Source organism: Trichomycterus rosablanca, chromosome 8, assembly GCF_030014385.1.
Source record: "Trichomycterus rosablanca isolate fTriRos1 chromosome 8, fTriRos1.hap1, whole genome shotgun sequence".
In the NCBI taxonomy this organism is placed as follows: domain Eukaryota; kingdom Metazoa; phylum Chordata; class Actinopteri; order Siluriformes; family Trichomycteridae; genus Trichomycterus; species Trichomycterus rosablanca.
This window is the reverse complement of record NC_085995.1, coordinates 23,290,103-23,311,323: the sequence shown is the minus strand read 5'-3', so window position 1 is coordinate 23,311,323 and position 21,221 is coordinate 23,290,103. Positions and strand designations below refer to the sequence as shown.

The window sequence follows — 21,221 nt, the reverse complement described above, 5'->3', positions numbered from 1 at the left end:
CTTGTCCCAGCAGTTTTTAACATAAGTACATTTAGCATAAAATGTGTTCACCATTTTAATTGTAACATTTCACTTAAAAATCCTTGTTTTCTATAACATTTACACAGATTTTTTAAAAATGTGATTAAATGCGATTAATCGCGATTAACTATATGAAATTCTGAGATTAATTGCAATTAAAAAATTTTATCGTTTGACAGCCCTAATTAATACTTCTAGTGTACATTAATGTTTTTCTCTCACACTCATTTTTGAAATGTGGACACATTTTGCACTGTTATTTTAACAAGCCAGAGCTTGTTCCTGATAATTACTTTATTTGTAATTACTATACAAACACAGATGAGAAGAATGGTGCAGGTTTGTACAAGAAAGTTGGTTGGTGATGTACTAACTATAGTCATAATAGTTAAAGCCTTTTTATTATACAGGTGCTTTTGCTTATATATTTGTGTAGAAATATTCAAAACATACATCAAAAGAAGTTTAATGCTCTTTTTTAACGTAAGATTTTTTACAGACTTGGCATCTTTAAGTTCTGTGTAAAGGACAGTAAAGAACCATCCAGACTGATATCAGCAGAAAGTGCAAAAACTCCTGCATTTGTCATGGGTGTGGCTGAAACATAATAATTAGGCAGAGTATCTACTTCCGTTTATCTTCTCAGAGTTCCGTTTATCTTCTCAGTTGTGTCTGAATGGGTTAAAAGGACTGGTGCTGGTGACATTGTGGTGTAAATATGTACCACAACTAGGGCTGCAACTATCGATTATTTTTGTAATCGAGTATTCTATCGATTATTCCAGCGATTAATCGAGTAATCGGTTAAGAAATACTTTTGCTTTAACAAAGAGCAAAAACAAATACATATTAGATTAAATAAGACATGTTTCTTAAACCAAACTGTACATTTGTATTACTTGCATTGTAGTGTTCGTTAATTGGAAAGATCACTCTGCTCCGTTATGTATCAGCAAAATCATTTATTACAAATCATGTAAAAGTCAACAGTACCAGTCACTCAGCTGAGGGCTCGTAAAACCAACTTCACACTCATGCAAAAACGAAAAGTATTGAGCCCCGATTAATGCTTACACACTTTCTTATATCTCTCTTGGGTGTCAAAATACATCCTTCTTTGTTCATAAAACTGGTTTAATCTGGTCAGTTTACTGTCCGAAAAACATGTTCGCTATCTTGTGTACACTTGTGACTGTTTTCTGTTTTGCCTACTAGCTATCAACTTCAGTTCACAATGACCTGGCTTATCTCCTGGCCTGGCTCTCAGTTTCACAATATCATAATCAAGAGATACACGGTACATTTAATCATTTCATACACATTATATTCATACACATTATACAGTTAATGATTCTACATATAAAATTAATAATATCACATATCCCCCCTTCCACACCATTTATTGGTGTGGATTATACCCTTATCAGAATGTGAATCACACAATCAAAGGAAACTTATTCACTATTATAAACAAAGAAAACTTATTCTCTACGCGTATGTGTACTATTGTAAGTCTATTGATTATGTGCGTGTGCGTGCACGAGCGGGATGTTTCTCTCTTAAACTCATTGGTGTGATACTTGCTGAGTCGGGTCCTTTCTCTCTTAAACCAGTGAATGGTGTAATACTCTGACCCTCCCAGCGTTTTCTCTATCACCTAGAGTGTGATACTCCATCCTTGTGATCGTCCAGTGAGTATATAATTTAGTGCTAAGCGTAAGCAAAAAAGCGGAACATAAAAACACAAACCTAGCCCTGATACCCTAGATTTCCTCCGGATCAGCCTCGTACATTTCAATTTCATCATCAGCTAACAATGGAACCTTATTGCCCATCAGGGGCATCTGCAATTTTCGGTCTCCCCTCTTTGTCAACGCAGTCTCTATAAGTCTGATCAACAGTGTCCTGATACAAGGAATGCAACAACATCCACACAAGATAAGAAGGGCCACTCCTGTAGTGATTGAAGTCAATACACTCAAGATCAAAGCTTTATACTGTCCAAACATTTTAGTCATCCAAGAATTGAAGGGATTGTTGGTTCCACTGTTTTCTGCCAACTCCTTACTCAGTGAAGTCAATCCCTTCAATGCTTTGGTTATTGAGCCGTCAGGTGCAGTATTATTAGGTATGAATGTACAACATGTATCCCCAAACATTTTACACACTCCCCCCTTTTCAGCCAGAAGCAGATCTAATGCAATTCTGTTCTGCCATGCCATTAGACTAGTTCTATCTAGTTGCCCGTGTATGCCCTTTATTGCATCCCGCGTGTAATTAGCAAACCGCTGCTGATTATAGTAAATATAATTGATCCAGTCTACATTCTTATTTACTGTGCTCCACCAGAACAACACACTCTTAAATCCCACTGCAATCTGGTCTCTTGCTTTGAATTCGTCTGGCACACCCCTAGGCACTCCAATTCCATCTAAATAAATATGAGGGTCGAATGTTCCCCTCGGAATTCTAACGTCACGCTTTTCCCTATGGATGCTCGGCAAATTTTCTGGAGTCAACATTTTGGTCCCTATTGGCAACACATAGAGCGGTAGTATGAGCTGAACCAAGGCTCACCTGCCCCTCCAGCTTGCAGGCAACTTAGATCTTAGTTGTCTAGGAGCACACATCCACCATATATCTGCACGGCCCACCGTCTGGTTTGTGAACCACACATCCTTAAAGCCTCCAGTGTCATTGCCAACGTTCACAGTGTCTCCACACCATGAGAGTTGTCCCACCGAGACTTCCCCTTTTGCTTTTTCAAAGCAGGGGTAGTTCCCAGGGTATGGTGCATAGATAGGTGGCGTCACTCGAACCTCGACTATTGGGTACAGGTAGTGTACAGCGGCGCAGTTGTCATCCCTACCCTCTAGGTTGCTGAATAGTGACACTATACACTTTAAGCCACTTAGGTCGTTATCTCTATTAAAGGGTAATGGAACAGTGCCCAGGTGGGGTCTGGCAGAGGAACAGGCATAACAGTTACTTTGATTAGCGTGCTTGGCAGTATAGAGCATCCAATTCAACCATTCATTTCTATCCTCAAACCCAGTTTCCACAGCAAATGTATCCACTAAGGTGGTTATGTTCACAATTTTCACCAACTTCACAGATGGCTTAGGAAGAGGTGGGGCTGTTGGGTTACTACCACTATTTGTAACAGAGTTGGTCGTTATTTTAGGCTTGGGGATCACCAGCAGTCTAATTGGACCTAATGCATCTTCTCCCGCTCTGCATATTCCCAGAACTAAATACCTGGAATCCCCAGGTATAGGATCCTTCAGGGTCAAAATCAGCGGATTACATTTCTCATCTTCACAGAAAGCCTTACTACTCGCTTTAATAAGGGACATACGACTTTTTAACTCTAGGCCCGTACTGTAATTATCAAATGTATGTCCTATATAGCCTTCATATCCCCAGTCTTGCGATCCCGTATTCACCAGGACAGACGACCACTCTTGGCAGTTGCAACCCCAAAACCCTCCCTTACACCTCCAATAGCCATCTGTGTTATAATAGTGTGCACCTATTCTGCACCGTTTTTCTGTATTACATATATACTTGTCATTCCACATTAGCTGGGCCTGCTCATCTCCGGAGCAGTCTATTACCCGACACAGATCGAACTCCACAACGCAATTTTTCCCTTCATGACACAGTATTGTCATTGGCCCTCGTTTGGTTATGTCCTTGGCTTCATATGGATCTTTTCCAAATCCCATTTGGATTATTCCCCAAATTATTACCCAACATTATAACATTTTTTTTTTTTTTTTTTTTTTTTTTTGAGGCTGTTCCTTCAGATAGCTAGGATACCCTTAGTTCGGTGGGACTTTCTTCCACCACTACCCCAGCAATCCTTTTGCTTAATTTATGATTTATCTGCTTTTGTTACAGGATTGCTGCTTGTCAAATCAGTTCTAACTTCCAGAAGTGTTCTGGAAGGCCCAGGTGCGGGTACACAATGTGTGAGGTGGTGCCAATTTGCTCCTGTTTTACCTCTTACCTTGACCGCATGTGTAGTCACCTCCGTGATCTCCCACGGTCCTGTCCACCTAGGTTCAGACCACTTTCTCTTGTGGACTTTTACCCTTACCCAATCACCTGGTTTGACGGAGCACTGGAGGACTGGTTCCTCATCACCTTGAGCTGGCTCACAATTCTGGACCTGTGTAAACAAAACTTTGGTAAGGTCAGCTAGGGCTTTCATGTACTCATCTTCCTCTATCTGCCACAAATTCAAAGCTGGGCCCGTACCACTATCTCTCGGTGGTCCAGGCATCTTCCTCCCAGTCAAGAGCTCATGGGGTGACAAATGAGTCTTGGAACTTTGTGACGTCCTCATGGACATCAATGCCAATGGTAGTGCGTCTACAAGTCATTTTAGTCATTTTAGTGCCATTGCAGGCTTTTGCAATTTTTCTCTTCAGGGTCTGGTTGGCTCTTTCAACCAGGCCCTGGGAGGCTGGGTGATACACTGCTCCAAACTTGTGCTCGATACCCAACCCCTTCTCAACTTCCTCCAGCTGTTTGCTGGTGAAATGGGATCCGTTATCAGATCTGATAACTCTTGGGACCCCATATCTAGGAATCAGTTCATTTTTCAACCATTTAATAACAGATTTGGAGTCCTCTCTTCTGCAGGGAATAGCTTCCACCCACTTAGTGTACCTATCCACCATCTCCAACAGGTATCTCATTCCTCTAACTACATTATCTGCCCCCATGTCTGTGTAGTCTATGCAGATTTCTTTGAACGGTGCGTCTGGCACTGGAAATCTACCCATGGGGCACTTATACACTTTCCTGTCATTAAACTGATTGCACGTGGCACACTCAACTATGAAGTTCTCCACTAGATCTGACATGTAAGGGTGCCACCAGTGCTGTGTAACTTCTCTAAGGGTCCTGTTTCTCCCTACGTGTGTGGGACCATGGGCTTGCCTAATCAGGGAGTTACAGAGCTTAGCTGGAGCCACTAATCTGCCATCATGGGATCTCCATACTCCTTCCTTTTTCACTGCTCCTTTCTCTATCCATTGATTCTGTTCATATGGTCCTGCACTTCCCTGCATGTCTTTGATGTTTTCTAGGGACAGATCGGTTCTGGGCACATCCACCATTTGCACCATTTGGGCCACATATCCTCCAGCTTGCTTGGCAGCTTTGTCAGCGGCTTCGTTTCCTTTCGCCACTTTAGTGTTTGCTTTCTGATGTCCTTTACACTTCATGACCGATACTAGCCTTGGCTGGGTGACCGCCACTAGTAGTGCCTTTAAAGCATCAGCGTGTTTGACAGGTGTGTTTTGTGATGTCATGAATCCTCTCCTCAGCCATTGTGGTCCATCTACGTGGACTGCTCCGTGGGCGTACGCAGAATCAGTGTAGATGTTTACAGCTCGTCCATCCGCCAGCTGGAGGGCTCTGGTTAGGGCTACTATTTCTGCTAGCTGGGCTGAGGCTGGCTGGGGGATTATGGGATTATTTTAGCTTCTACTGTCAGGTACTGTTGTCCTATTTCTTGCACTACTGCATATGAGGCCACATTTCCTTCTTCTCCTTTGTAACAGCATCCATCACAGTAGTAAACCAAATCTGGATTCTTCATTGGTTCGTTCATGAGGTCTTCTCTAACCCTAAGGTCTCTTTCAGCCACGTATTCGCAGTCATGTGGTTGTAGCTCTGGGGAGGCCATTCCTGTGGCCATGTTGATCATCCCTCCATGAGCATAGGTGATGTGAGGCTGCTGTAGGATGTCACTGACCCTCATTTTTCTGGAGGGCGAGAGGGTAAATGCTTTTGAGGTCAGAAAGGCGACCACCCCATGATTGGTGTTGATAACTAATGGGTGGCACATTACAATGTGAGATGTTTTTTCTACAGCTCTGGCTAGTCCTGCCATGACTCTTGTGCATGTGGCTTGTCCTCTCTCAATAGGGTCTAGTTTTGTGCTGTAGTACATTAGGACTCTTCTTTCTCCCCCCTTTTTCTGAAACAAAATGGCGTTAGTAATGCCTCCGGTTTCAGAAACATCCAAATAGAATGGAATTGAATAATCAGGAGCGCACAGGTGGGCCGCATGTGCCAATGCCTGTTTCGTGGCAGTGAAGGCTTCTTCAGCTTCTATAGTCCACTGTAGTTTAGCTTTAAGGTTTCTGTTACCAGCTTCAGAGACTAAATCTCGCAATGGCTGTGTTAAATTGACATAGTTGGGGACAAAGTTTCTGCTGTATCCCGTTAATCCAAGGAAAGCTAACATCTGCTGAACGGTTAGTGGTTTCCCATGAGATAGGATGCTGGAGCGTTGGGAGGTGGTCAGAGTGAATGAGTTTGCTGAGATTTGTCTTCCCAGAAATGTGACAGCACGTCTGGCAATTTGGGCTTTATCTTTCTTTACCTTGTAGCCTAAGTTCGCTAGCCTCTGCAAAAGCTGTTCAGTGGACTTCAGACAGGTGTCCGCCGATGGTGCAGCTATTAGTAGGTCATCCACGTACTGAAGTAGTGTGACACCTTCAGGCAGGGACAGGTCTTGAAGGTCTTGCTTCAAGGCTTGATTGAATAGGCCTGGACTGTCCTTATATCCTTGAGGTAGGCGGTTGTAAGTGTACTGCCGGCCGTTGTAGGTGAATGAGAAAATGTCTTGTACACTTGGATGCAGGGGCAGACAGAAAAAGGCGTTGGCCAGGTCTATGACGCTGAAATGGGTGTGATCCGGGGTCAAGTTCTGTAGGGCTAAATATGGGTCAGGAACGGGGATGTTCTCTGTCATGGTTGCATTGTTGATTTCTCTCAAGTCGTGTACCATTCTCCAGCCTCTGTTCTCCGCTTTGGGTACGGGCAGAATGGGGGTATTCCAGGTCGATCTGCATGGCCTTAAAACCCCTGCTTTTAGGAGCCCAGTGATGGTGTCTGCTATTCCTTGAACTTGATCTTGCTTCAATGGATACTGTGGGCGCCAAATTGGATTCTGGCTGTGTTTTAGTCTAACTGTGACAGTTCTGGATGTGACACAGCCCACATCGTAAGGGTCTTTTGTCCATAGTTTGTCAGGAATGCTCCCCAACCATTTTTCTGTGTCTTCGTGGTTGGTGTGGTCTCTTCCATGATCTCTAGCCAAGAATTGTTCTTCCAGGAGCTCATGATCGAGGCCCGAATGAGAGATCTCCCACATAGTGGAGTCGGCTGACTGGAAGACTGTTGGGACTGCTGTTGGCAGCCAGGTGGTGGCTATTGCTCTCTTTGTCATTGGACCCAGTGATCTTGCTTCATGGCCTCTTGCAATGGCCAGTGTAACATGAGGGACGCTGTCTTGGCTTAGAGCATACCATTGTAACTGTTCCTCCGTTAATACACAATGAGCTGCGACACCTTCGGGCCCCAGAAATATATCGCCTACTGTGATTTGCTCTTTTTGTCCTTCTTTATCTTCTTCCCAGGCTTGTTGATATTGTTCGTCGGGCTGGCGTAGGTAATTATAGGTGCAATGGATAGGGTCTAGTGGAGGGCCATACGGTCCCATCGTGAGTATCCACGGTTTCCATTCCATGAATGTTTTCTGGATTTCAGGGGTGTCTGGCCCATCTGGAATTAGTCTACACCAATATACTGTGGTAAGTTCTGGAGGGTTAGCAGGTGAGCTGGATGGTCCCAGAAACAGAATTTTTGTGCATGACTGATTGGGCTGGGTTTGGCCAGGCAAATCAAATTTTAGTCCTTCAGGAGTGCAATAAATGGTGGCACCAATCTTAGTTAATAAATCTCGTCCAAGTAGGTTAACTGGGCATTTAGGGGCATACAAATACGAATGGACCAGCATTTGTTGTCCAACTGCAGTGACCAATGGTTTGGTATATTTTTGTTCTTCAGGTCTCCCAGAGTATCCTATTGTTCTAAGGGTTTGGTTAGACAGAGGTGGGGGCGTACCTTGCAATCCTGTGATACAAGATGCCGTAGCTCCAGTGTCAATCATTAGTTCTATCTGAAAACCCTCGATTATGCAGGTGACCATTGGTTCAACATTAGCTGGGATGACTTCACCTGCAGTTAGATGTTCTAGGCCCCTTCAGTACTGAGCGGGCTGGTTATACTCCCAGGCGCCCACTGGCAGTTGTTGATCTCCACAGTGATAACATCTTCTTGGCCTATATTGGTTGTTTCCTCCTCTTCCTCTTCCTTGGCCTCTTCCTCTTGATTGGTTATATTGTGGAAATGATTGATATGGAACCATTTGAGGTGGTGCTTGGTAAGCAACCTGCGCCGGGACCTGTATAATGCCAGGATTTGGTAGAAATGGCCTTGGGGCTGGCATAGGAGGAAATTGGGAGACTGGTGCCGCTTCAACAGGGGCCTGTGCTGTGACTGCCATCTGTTTCTTCTCTTTTTTGTTGTTAGTGGCTTCTTTGTCTTTTTCAGCCACTTGTAACTTCAGTAGACGCTTAGTCAATAGTTTTAATTCTTCTTCTGCATCTTCTACACTCTGTCTGTGCTTTGCATCATAATGGGTTAAGGTGGCTGTCCATTGTTCATCAGACATGTTGTCCAGGTTGACCACGTCTTCTAGCTTTGTCTGTACGGACTTTGGCAAGGCCTTGACTACTGCATTTCGCCACAACATGGTGGTAGTATGACTGTGGTCATGTCTCTCCCCAGTCCCTTCAAACCACATTTCCTCGCACCTTTTCAGAAAGGCATGCATTTCTTCCTTTTCTTCTTTCTTCAGGGATGAAAGTGAGTTCATGGAACGAGTGGTGGGAAAAGCGTTTCGTAGGGCAGCCCAATAGATGTTTCTCACAGTGTTAAATATAGCGGAGTCTGGGTCGTTAGTGCAACAGGCTGCTTGGTCAATTTGCTGCAATTTAATACGTCCCTCCATACGTGTGATTAGTGCTCTGATGTCCCCCAAGCACAAACGGTCTCCAGCTGTGTATCTTTCCACTTTCACTATCCAGCCGTCCGCTCCTTTTCCCAAAGGTGGCAGTCTATTCACCAAGTGTTCTAAATCCCGATGACTCCAGGGCTGGTAGACTGAGCCTTGTGGGGTTTGGATCACTGGAAGCTGGGTTATTTGAAGGATTTCCGCCTCGCCCCCTTCATTGCTTATTGGGTTTTGTTGCTGTCGAACCACGGACCTGGTCTGATATTGTCTTTTTGTGACTGGGGAGGGCGCCCGAACAGGGACTGGAGTGGATGCCATCTCTTGATCTTTTGGGGTTGCCCCTACCCGGCTCTGGTTACCTTTTTGCTCTTCCACTTCCAAATATCCTTCTGTCACCTTTAATTTGACCTTCTTCTTTTCTGAAGGGTCTCTGTCAGTGACCTTACTGTTTTCACTTTGAATGTCATTTTCATGAACATGGGCTTCTTCTACTGGGCTATGGCCTGTGCGGGTTACTGCCTCTAGTGCTTCATCTTCCATGTCTTCAACTCTAAGGGTCCCTTGATGTCCATGTTCCCACTGGAACACGGACCGGTCTTTTACTGCCTGGTCAGACCCATGGTGCCTGCGTTCCTCAGTCTGAGTTCTGGGTGGTAACTCGATGCTGGAATGAGGCTGCTGGTTCGTCGTATGGGTGATTCCTTTCTTTATTTTTCCGATCTCTTGGTATAGTGCATCTATTGCGCACACTTGAGCTTGTATTACATCCTGCATGGTGTCTAGTTGTTGTTTGGTGCTTGGATCTTCTATAGACATACAGGGGTTGGACAAAATAACTGAAACACCTGGTTTTAGACCACAATAATTTATTAGTATGGTGTAGGGCCTCCTTTTGCGGCCAATACAGCGTCAATTCGTCTTGGAAATTACATATACAAGTCCTGCACAGTGGTCAGAGGGATTTTAAGCCATTCTTCTTGCAGGATAGTGGCCAGGTCACTACGTGATGCTGGTGGAGGAAAACGTTTCTCCAAAACACCCCAAAGTGGCTCAATAATATTTAGATCTGGTGACTGTGCAGGCCATGGGAGATGTTCAACTTCACTTTCATGTTCATCAAACCAATCTTTTACCAGTCTTGCTGTGTGTATTGGTGCATTGTCATCCTGATACACGGCACCGCCATTGGATGCACATGGTCCTCCAGAATGGTTCGGTAGTCCTTGGCAGTGACGCGCCCATCTAGCACAAGTATTGGGCCAAGGGAATGCCATGATATGGCAGCCCAAACCATCACTGATCCACCCCCATGCTTCACTCTGGGCATGCAACAGTCTGGGTGGTACGCTTCTTTGGGGCTTCTGCACACCGTAACTCTCCCGGATGTGGGGAAAACAGTAAAGGTGGACTCATCAGAGAACAATACATGTTTCACATTGTCCACAGCCCAAGATTTGCGCTCCTTGCACCATTGAAACCGACGTTTGGCATTGGCACGAGTGACCAAAGGTTTGGCTATAGCAGCCCGGCCGTGTATATTGACCCTGTGGAGCTCCCGACGGACAGTTCTGGTGGAAACAGGAGAGTTGAGGTGCACATTTAATTCTGCCGTGATTTGGGCAGCCGTGGTTTTATGTTTTTTGGATACAATCCGGGTTAGCACCCGAACATCCCTTTCAGACAGCTTCCTCTTGCGTCCACAGTTAATCCGGTTGGATGTGGTTTGTCCTTCTTGGTGGTATGCTGACATTACCCTGGATACCGTGGCTCTTGATACATCACAAAGACTTGCTGTCTTGGTCACAGATGCGCCAGCAAGACGTGCACCAACAATTTGTCCTCTTTTGAACTCTGGTATGTCACCCATAATGTTGTGTGCATTGCAATATTTTGAGCAAAACTGTGCTCTTACCCTGCTAATTGAACCTTCACACTCTGCTCTTACTGGTGCAATGTGCAATTAATGAAGATTGGCCACCAGACTGGTCCAATTTAGCCATGAAACCTCCCACACTAAAATGACAGGTGTTTCAGTTATTTTGTCCAACCCCTGTATATCCTTCTTTGATCTTGACATTACCTTCTTTGACTGTAACTACTGGGGCTTGTGTGTATGTCGGGATGTCATTTAAAAAAGGATTGGTAATAGGAGTGGCTACCGGGAGCGATTGAGGGATTTCAGGATATATTTTAGGCACTGGCATAGGGACAGGCATGATTTGTGCCTTTGGCCAAATTTCAACTTTTTCTTTTAATTCGTTAGGCGTTTGGGGCTGAGCCGGCATGCATGGGACATTTGGCTGTGCCTCAGCTTTTTCAGTTGGCTTGGATCCAGGTTTTGGTTCCTGTCCTGCCTCAGTTAAAGTCCTTCCTCCTCCTTCTGATCTCTCAGGTTTCTCTGTGGGTGGTGTGGTGGGAGGTACCGGTTGGTTCGGTACAACGCCCTTCAGATGCATCAATAGACACGTGGTGTGAGTCATTCGCTTCTCTGCTTGATCTACTGCAGTTTTCTGACTTCCCCATTTCTTCATTCCTCCATTTTCCCAATCTGCTTTTGCCTTGGCTAGTTCTCCTTTTTCAAATTCATGTGCTGCCCATCGGTGCTTGCCGGTCGGGGCTGGATCAGCGTCTCCGGGCATGATCTTTCGAATTTGCCATTCTTGAAACAACTTAGTCATCTTCTCTATTACCTTGGCTCTGTCTTTGGCTTCTACTGTTGATGCCAGGCGTTGCAAAGCCCTGGTCTTTAATTTTTCGGTGGTTTCCATTTTTCTTTTTATTAATTAATCACCCACTATTTATTCCCTGCAGTGACCAGGACGTTTTGTTATGGATTAAATTTTGGCAGTTTAATTAGCGGATTTTACGGCTTTTATCACTGCTAATGTATACCTCCCCGTCTACACAGTGAATCTAAACAATTGTTTGTCTTAGAACTTATTTGGTCCTCAGGCAATCAAACTTGTACTCACCGGGGTGAGCAGACAGTTTCAAATGCTTAATTCACACAATTGTTTCTGATAGACCCATAAAATTCTACTTCCCCTCACACAATATTCTACTTCAGTTGGCCGGTCCTACTGACCCAGTTATTCAGTGATTGTTTTGGTTGTCACCGTAAGGTTCCACAATCAGGAATCAATCAGCCTAGGACTGAACTAATTCCTTTTTACTGAATAATGACACCAACAGAAGGTACAGTAATTCTAAACATTACCAAGTTCCCGTATTTCATTAAATTATTCAACAAATGCAGACACAAACAGCATAATCAATACATTTAAAAACTACTAAGATCGTCCCACAAGCTGATAACAAACAGAGTTTTTCGCAAAATGTCGTCCGTATCGCCAACCAGTTAAGTTAATAACTTTAATAACTACAGGTCCCACCAACCTAAAGCCACACCGATCCTCCGTAAATACCAAGAAATAGGGACCACACAATTCCACCCAGAAAACCACCCAGATATTAAAATAGACTACAGAAGTCTTAAAACCACAAAGCATTTAGATTAGACTACACAAGTCTTAAAACCACACAGTATTTAGATTAGACTACACAAGTCTTAAAACCACACAGTATTTAGATTAGACTACACAAGTCTAAAACCACACAGATATTAAAATAGACTACACAAGTCTAAAACCCACACAGTAGTTAGAATAGACTACACAAGTCTAAGACCACACAGTATTTAGATTAGACTACAGAAGTCTTAAAACCACACAGCATTTAGATTAGACTACACAAGTCTTAAAACCACACAGTAGTTAGAATAGACTACACAAGTCTAAGACCACACAGTATTTAGATCAGACTACAGAAGTCTTAAAACCACACAGCATTTAGATTAGACTACACAAGTCTTAAAACCACACAGTATTTAGATTAGACTACACAAGTCTAAAACCACACAGATATTAAAATAGACTACACAAGTCTAAAAACCACACAGTAGTTAGAATAGACTACACAAGTCTAAGACCACATAGTATTTAGATTAGACTACAGAAGTCTTAAAACCACACAGCATTTAGATTAGACTACACAAGTCTTAAAACTACACAGTAGTTAGAATAGACTACACAAGTCTAAGACCACACAGTATTTAGATCAGACTACAGAAGTCTTAAAACCACACAGCATTTAGATTAGACTACAAAAGTTTTAAAACCACACAGTGGTTAGAATAGACTACACAAGTCTAAGACCACACAGTATTTAGATTAGACTACAGAAGTCTTAAAACCACACAGTATTTAGATTAGACTACAGAAGTCTTAAAACCACACAGCATTTAGATTAGACTACACAAGTCTTAAAACCACACAGTAGTTAGAATAGACTACACAAGTCTAAGACCACACAGTATTTAGATCAGACTACAGAAGTCTTAAAACCACACAGCATTTAGATTAGACTACACAAGTCTTAAAACCACACAGTATTTAGATTAGACTACACAAGTCTAAAACCACACAGATATTAAAATAGACTACACAAGTCTAAAAACCACACAGTAGTTAGAATAGACTACACAAGTCTAAGACCACACAGTATTTAGATTAGACTACAGAAGTCTTAAAACCACACAGCATTTAGATTAGACTACACAAGTCTTAAAACCACACAGTAGTTAGAATAGACTACACAAGTCTAAGACCACACAGTATTTAGATCAGACTACAGAAGTCTTAAAACCACACAGCATTTAGATTAGACTACAAAAGTCTTAAAACCACACAGTAGTTAGAATAGACTACACAAGTCTAAGACCACACAGTATTTAGATCAGACTACAGAAGTCTTAAAACCACACAGCATTTAGATTAGACTACAAAAGTTTTAAAACCACACAGTAGTTAGAAGACTACACAAGTCTAAGACCACACAGTATTTAGATTAGACTACAGAAGTCTTAAAACCACACAGTATTTAGATTAGACTACACAAGTCTTAAAACCACACAGTATTTAGATTAGACTACACAAGTCTAAAACCACACAGATATTAAAATAGACTACACAAGTCTAAAAACCACACAGTAGTTAGAATAGACTACACAAGTCTAAGACCACACAGTATTTAGATCAGACTACAGAAGTCTTAAAACCACACAGCATTTAGATTAGACTACACAAGTCTTAAAACCACACAGTATTTAGATTAGACTACACAAGTCTAAAACCACACAGATATTAAAATAGACTACACAAGTCTAAAAACCACACAGTAGTTAGAATAGACTACACAAGTCTAAGACCACACAGTATTTAGATTAGACTACAGAAGTCTTAAAACCACACAGCATTTAGATTAGACTACACAAGTCTTAAAACCACACAGTAGTTAGAATAGACTACACAAGTCTAAGACCACACAGTATTTAGATCAGACTACAGAAGTCTTAAAACCACACAGCATTTAGATTAGACTACAAAAGTCTTAAAACCACACAGTAGTTAGAATAGACTACACAAGTCTAAGACCACACAGTATTTAGATCAGACTACAGAAGTCTTAAAACCACACAGCATTTAGATTAGACTACAAAAGTTTTAAAACCACACAGTAGTTAGAATAGACTACACAAGTCTAAGACCACACAGTATTTAGATTAGACTACAGAAGTCTTAAAACCACACAGTATTTAGATTAGACTACACAAGTCTTAAAACCACACAGTATTTAGATTAGACTACACAAGTCTAAAACCACACAGATATTAAAATAGACTACACAAGTCTAAAAACCACACAGTAGTTAGAATAGACTACACAAGTCTAAGACCACACAGTATTTAGATCAGACTACAGAAGTCTTAAAACCACACAGCATTTAGATTAGACTACACAAGTCTTAAAACCACACAGTATTTAGATTAGACTACACAAGTCTAAAACCACACAGATATTAAAATAGACTACACAAGTCTAAAAACCACACAGTAGTTAGAATAGACTACACAAGTCTAAGACCACACAGTATTTAGATTAGACTACAGAAGTCTTAAAACCACACAGCATTTAGATTAGACTACACAAGTCTTAAAACCACACAGTAGTTAGAATAGACTACACAAGTCTAAGACCACACAGTATTTAGATCAGACTACAGAAGTCTTAAAACCACAAAGCATTTAGATTAGACTACACAAGTCTTAAAACCACACAGTAGTTAGAATAGACTACACAAGTCTAAGACCACACAGTATTTAGATCAGACTACAGAAGTCTTAAAACCACACAGCATTTAGATTAGACTACAAAAGTCTTAAAACCACACAGTAGTTAGAATAGACTACACAAGTCTAAGACCACACAGTATTTAGATTAGACTACAGAAGTCTTAAAACCACACAGTATTTAGATTAGACTAGCTTATCGTAAATAATAAAAATATACTTGTACTGATGACTTTCACACAAAAATTTATCAAAAACAATTTGATAATTTATGAGATAGACTTACTGCGGTGATGTTGTCACACACTCACTTGCTACTCTAAAAATTCATCTAGTCTAGCAGAAATTTGATTAAACAGGCTTTCTGCTTACCTTTTAGAAGTGGGATCCCAGTGAGTGTGCGACGCTCACCCCCGCCGTCTCGTCTCTCCCTTCAGTGTCCCGATCTCTCCATCACGTCGGGGTCGCCAAATTGTAGTGTTCGTTAATTGGAAAGATCACTCTGCTCCGTTATGTATCAACAAAATCATTTATTACAAATCATGTAAAAGTCAACAGTACCAGTCACTCAGCTGAGGGCTCGTAAAACCAACTTCACACTCATGCAAAAACGAAAAGTATTGAGCCCCGATTAATGCTTACACACTTTCTTATATCTCTCTTGGTTGTCAAAATACATCCTTCTTTGTTCATAAAACTGGTTTAATCTGGTCAGTTTACTGTCTGAAAAACATGTTCGCTATCTTGTGTACACTTGTGACTGTTTTCTGTTTTGCCTACTAGCTATCAACTTCAGTTCACAATGACCTGGCTTATCTCCTGGCCTGGCTCTCAGTTTCACAATATCATAATCAAGAGATACATGGTACATTTAATCATTTCATACACATATTTTATTCATACACATTATACAGTTAATGATTCTACTTATAAAATTAATAATATCACACATACAGGACAGTTTAACATTTTTTAAATGCAAAAATAAATAAATCAAAAATAAATCAATTTACTTTTAAAATGTAAACAGGCAACCTGAAACATCAGGTCATCAAGTCATAAATAATAATAAACAAAAATACATGAACATAAGCCTGTAATTTGTGCAACTTTCAAAACTCAAAGTTTCAGCTACAGCTCACGCAGAACATAAAGCTTTAATATTTTGTTGGGAGGTTTTGTGGTGTTTGTAGGGGGATAAAAATCTGTCATGATTGTGTCTCTAGATGAGGTAGATCTGGTGTGTGTGTGTGTGTGTGTGTGTGTGTGTGTGTATGTACAGTGTATCACAAAAGTGAGTACACCCCTCACATTTCTGCAAATATTTCATTATATCTTTTCATGGGAGAACACTATAGACATGAAACTTGGATATAACTTAGAGTAGTCAGTGTACAGCTTGTATAGCAGTGTAGATTTACTGTCTTCTGAAAATAACTCAACACACAGCCATTAATGTCTAAATAGCTGGCAACATAAGTGAGTACACCCCACAGTGAACATGTCCAAATTATGCCCAAATGTGTCGTTGTCCATCCCTGGTGTCATGTGTCAAGGTCCCAGGTGTAAATGGGGAGCAGGGCTGTTAAATTTGGTGTTTTGGGTACAATTCTCTCATACTGGCCACTGGATATTCAACATGGCACCTCATAACAAAGAACTCTCTGAGGATGTGAGAAATAGAATTGTTGCTCTCCACAAAGATGGCCTGGGCTATAAGAAGATTGCTAACACCCTGAAACTGAGCTACAGCATGGTGGCCAAGGTCATACAGCGGTTTTCCAGGACAGGTTCCACTCGGAACAGGCTTCGCCAGGGTCGACCAAAGAAGTTGAGTCCACGTGTTCGGCGTCATATCCAGAGGTTGGCTTTAAAAAATAGACACATGAGTGCTGCCAGCATTGCTGCAGAGGTTGAAGACGTGGGAGGTCAGCCTGTCAGTGCTCAGACCATACGCCGCACACTGCATCAACTCGGTCTGCATGGTCGTCATCCCAGAAGGAAGCTGACGCACAAGAAAGCCCGCAAACAGTTTGCTGAAGACAAGCAGTCCAAGAACATGGATTACTGGAATGCCCTGTGGTCTGACGAGACCAAGATAAACTTGTTTGGCTCAGATGGTGTCCAGCATGTGTGGCGGCGCCCTGGTGAGAAGTACCAAGACAACTGTATCTTGCCTACAGTCAAGCATGGTGGTGGTAGCATCATGGTCTTGGGCTGCATGAGTGTTGCTGGCACTGGGGAGCTGCAGTTCATTGAGGGAAACATGAATTCCAACATGTGCTGTGACATTCTGAAACAGAGCATGATCCCCTCCCTTCGAAAACTGGGCCTCATGGCAGTTTTCCAACAGGATAACGACCCCAAACACAACCTCCAAGATGACAACTGCCTTGCTGAGGAAGCTGAAGGTAAAAGTGATGGACAAAACCCAATTGAGCACCTGTGGCGCATCCTCAAGTGGAAGGTGGAGGAGTTCAAGGTGTCTAACATCCACCAGCTCCGTGATGTCATCATGGAGGAGTGGAAGAGGATTCCAGTAGCAACCTGTGCAGCTCTGGTGAATTCCATGCCCAAGAGGGTTAAGGCAGTGCTGGATAATAATGGTGGTCACACAAAATATTGACACTTTGGGCACAATTTGGACATGTTCACTGTGGGGTGTACTCACTTATGTTGCCAGCCATTTAGACATTAATGGCTGTGTGTTGAGTTATTTTCAGAAGACAGTAAATCTACACTGCTATACAAGTTGTACACTGACTACTCTAAGTTATATCCAAGTTTTATTTCTATAGTGTTGTCCCATGAAAAGATATAATGAAATATTTGCAGAAATGTGAGGGGTGTACTCACTTTTGTGATACACTGTATGTGTGTGTTTGCCTAAATCTTCATAAAAGCCTGTGGTGGTTGAAACGAAGTAAAGTCAGTAAACATGAGTAAAGTAAACACGACGCTCTGATGGTGTGGATGTTATACTGAGTTTTAGTTTTATTAGCTTAAAATGATCTCAAACTTTCTGTGGTTTTCTCTGTCCAGTCTCCTCCTGTTCGCTATTTTCTCTTTACATTTTGCAGTCCGCGCTATCAAATCTCGGCTGCGTCCTAAACTGATACGTTCAGTTCGCAGGAGCGGCGAACGTGTCCAAATACGTAGTGTTCATTAAACTGTCCGCAAAAAGAACCCGGATTAAGTCCTGTTAAGTTCTGTTTATGTTTAAGATATTTGGGACGCAGCCCTCAGATTCTTCACGTCACCTGCACACAGCGTTAAACACGCTGCGCAAAATTGATTTTACGCTGCACATCAGACCACAAACACTTTGATCACTCGCTACTTGTTGACGTGCATTTTTGGACGTGGTGTCATTAAAACCCTCGTCACTTCTCACGTGTGTTTTTGTTTAAAAGAAGAAAAAAAGGAGACCAGAGAAGCTCGCCTGCGATTCCAGTTGGTGATGGATCGTGTAGTGTGAAACCCCCTATCGCCGATCAGTTGTGTAGTGTGAAATATACACCGACTGAAAGACTCCCGGGTGCAGAAGATTCAGTCGTGTAGTGTGAACTGTACAGCGACCTGACGACTTGGAAAGTCGTGTAGTGTGAACTTGGCATAAGCTAAAACAAATGTTAAAATGATTAAAATTCGCTTCTCATAATGAGATTTAACTTAAATAATGTTACTCAATCGCTGTAATCACAGTCAGTTAAGTAAATTACCTTGAGAAAACGAAAAACAGAGGGTTGCTGAGGTAATTTTATCCACAGTCAGTCTGTTTTGGTGCCATTTTGAGCAAACTAAAAGTCCAATTAACGGTTAGCCAGTTGGCTAACGATAAATAATACCAATAAAAAGAAAGACTAGTCAGGTTTAACAGAATATTCATTGCTCAATAGGAACAGAAAAGCAAACTTAGGTTTATATTAATGTAATTCAGTGCCTCCTTTTTTACTTAACTAAGTCAGTTGTCAGTTAATGTCGATTGTTAAAACAGGTCACAGGGTTAAAACCTACGTTTTATAGCTTTGCTTGACTTCATAAAACACACAACAAAACACTGATAAACATGATCTACATAAACATTAATAAAACAAAGTCAATACTAGTTCCTTTTGCAACTTACCAATAAGGGTATAAGGACAGGTCCTGCTGCCTTTCCTTGCATGGTCCAGAAAGAGGGAATCAACCGTGAAACACAGATATACTTGATAGGAGAAATGTGATTGGTTAACGCATATTTTTATTTATTAATTTATTTTAAATCTTACATGTGAAATAATCTATGTTTTTAGTCATAAATGCCATTATTTTATCCAACAAATTTAAGTAAAATTGAATAAATATATATTTTTAAACAATGTATTTTCTAACAGTTCTACACATAAATGTGTAGACTAACTATTGGAGTTACTTTACACGTGTCTGTGTAAAAAGGGGCCAGAAATGACACAAAACATGTTACAGACTGCAGGACACAGTAGCTGTGTAGAAAAAAATGACACATTACTTCTTAGTGTAGGACCAAAGTTTAGGACAGAATCTTACACAGAGACTGTGAATGTGATAACCCAGAAAAAAATTAACATCTTTATATATCTTGTTGGTGACCTTATAGGACAGTGGACAATTCCACTGTTAACAGAGATTTCTTAGCTTGAACACAGGAACTGGTCTAAATCAGCTAGAACTGGGGTTTAGATGTCATACAGTGCATCCAGTAAGTGTCATCCAGTAACATTCTATTGTAGCAGTATACTTGCAATATTGGAATATGACTACTGGCAGTCATGCTCTAAGCATATCTACATTTTCTAAGAAGTAATTAATTATGTATTAATACTAGGGCTGTCGAAGTTAACGCGATAATAACGCATTAACGCAATCTCAATTTAACGCGATTTAAAAAAATAGTGCCGTTAACGCAAATTCTATTTGGCCCTGCGAGTCATCCGTAGTTCATGTTGAGACTTGACCGTGCACCAACGTTTTAACGTCGGATTTGCCACCGTTTGTTGCATTTGCGGTTTGTTAACATAATGTAACCGAGCATTGTAGTGATGCACTTGCTTAATAAAGAAATAAATACACGGTATATTCACAAGTTGTCGGGAGCAGAACACTTTATTACTTCTTCTGTTACGGTACCGAATAGCAAACAGCTAGAGTCATACCGTTAGCCAAGCATGCTATTCCATGCACTATGGAAGCCCCAAAGGGTCAAAACACACTCACAATGTTTGCTGATGGAGAAATTTTAACCTACAATCTGACATATATACGAAGTCAAGGGTCTCTGCTGGATATTATTACTGCCTAGTATGTGAGTGAATAAAACTCCCTTACAGTTTTCTCTTGTCCCAGCAGTTTTTAACATCAGTACATTTAGCATAAAATGTGTTCACCATTTTAATTGTAACATTTCACTTAAAAATCCTTGTTTTCTATAACATTTACACAGATTTTTTAAAAATGTGATTAAATGTGATTAATCGCGATTAACTATATGAAATTCTGAGATTAATCGCGATTAAAAATTTTAATAGTTTGACAGCCCTAATGAATACTTCTAGTGTACATGAATGTTTTTCTCTCACACTCATTTTTGAAATGTGGACACATTTTGCACTGTTATTTTAACAAGCCAGAGCTTGTTCCTGATAATTACTTTATTTGTCATTACTATACAAACACAGATGGTTTGTACAAGAAAGTTGGTTGGTGATGTACTAACTATAGTCATAATAGTTAAAGCCTTTTTATTATACAGGTGCTTTTGCTTATATATTTGTGTAGAAATATTCAAAACATACATCAAAAGAAGTTTAATGCTCTTTTTTAACGTAAGATTTTTTACAGACTTGGCATCTTTAAGTTCTGTGTAAAGGACAGTAAAGAACCATCCAGACTGATATCAGCAGAAAGTGCAAAAACTCCTGCATTTGTCATGGGTGTGGCTGAAACATAATAATAAGAGTATCTACCTTCCGTTTATCTTCTCAGAGTTCCGTTTATCTTCTCAGTTGTGACTGAATGGGTTAAAAGGACTGGTGCTGGTGACATTGTGGTGTAAATATGTACCACTACTATTTGAATCTTGTGAAGAGTTTCTGTTTTTCCGGTTCAGTTGCA

General features: G+C 41.3%; 1 protein-coding gene across 1 annotated transcript; it reads right to left on the bottom strand.

Moving 5' to 3' along the window:
- Positions 1-969: 969 nt before the first annotated feature.
- LOC134319419 (uncharacterized) lies at positions 970-21,221 on the bottom strand. The gene is made up of 3 exons (XM_063000591.1): positions 21,074-21,221; positions 19,216-19,296; positions 970-4,195 (listed from the first exon to the last, which is right to left on the bottom strand). Exon 3 carries the CDS (start codon positions 3,747-3,749, stop codon positions 2,595-2,597), a length of 1,155 nt encoding a protein of 384 aa, XP_062856661.1. The 5' UTR covers positions 3,750-4,195; positions 19,216-19,296; positions 21,074-21,221; the 3' UTR covers positions 970-2,594.

Coding starts and splice junctions, on each gene's coding strand:
- LOC134319419 (XM_063000591.1), bottom strand. CDS start 3,749: ATGGGATTTGGAAAAGATCCATATGAAGCCAAGGACATAACCAAACGA.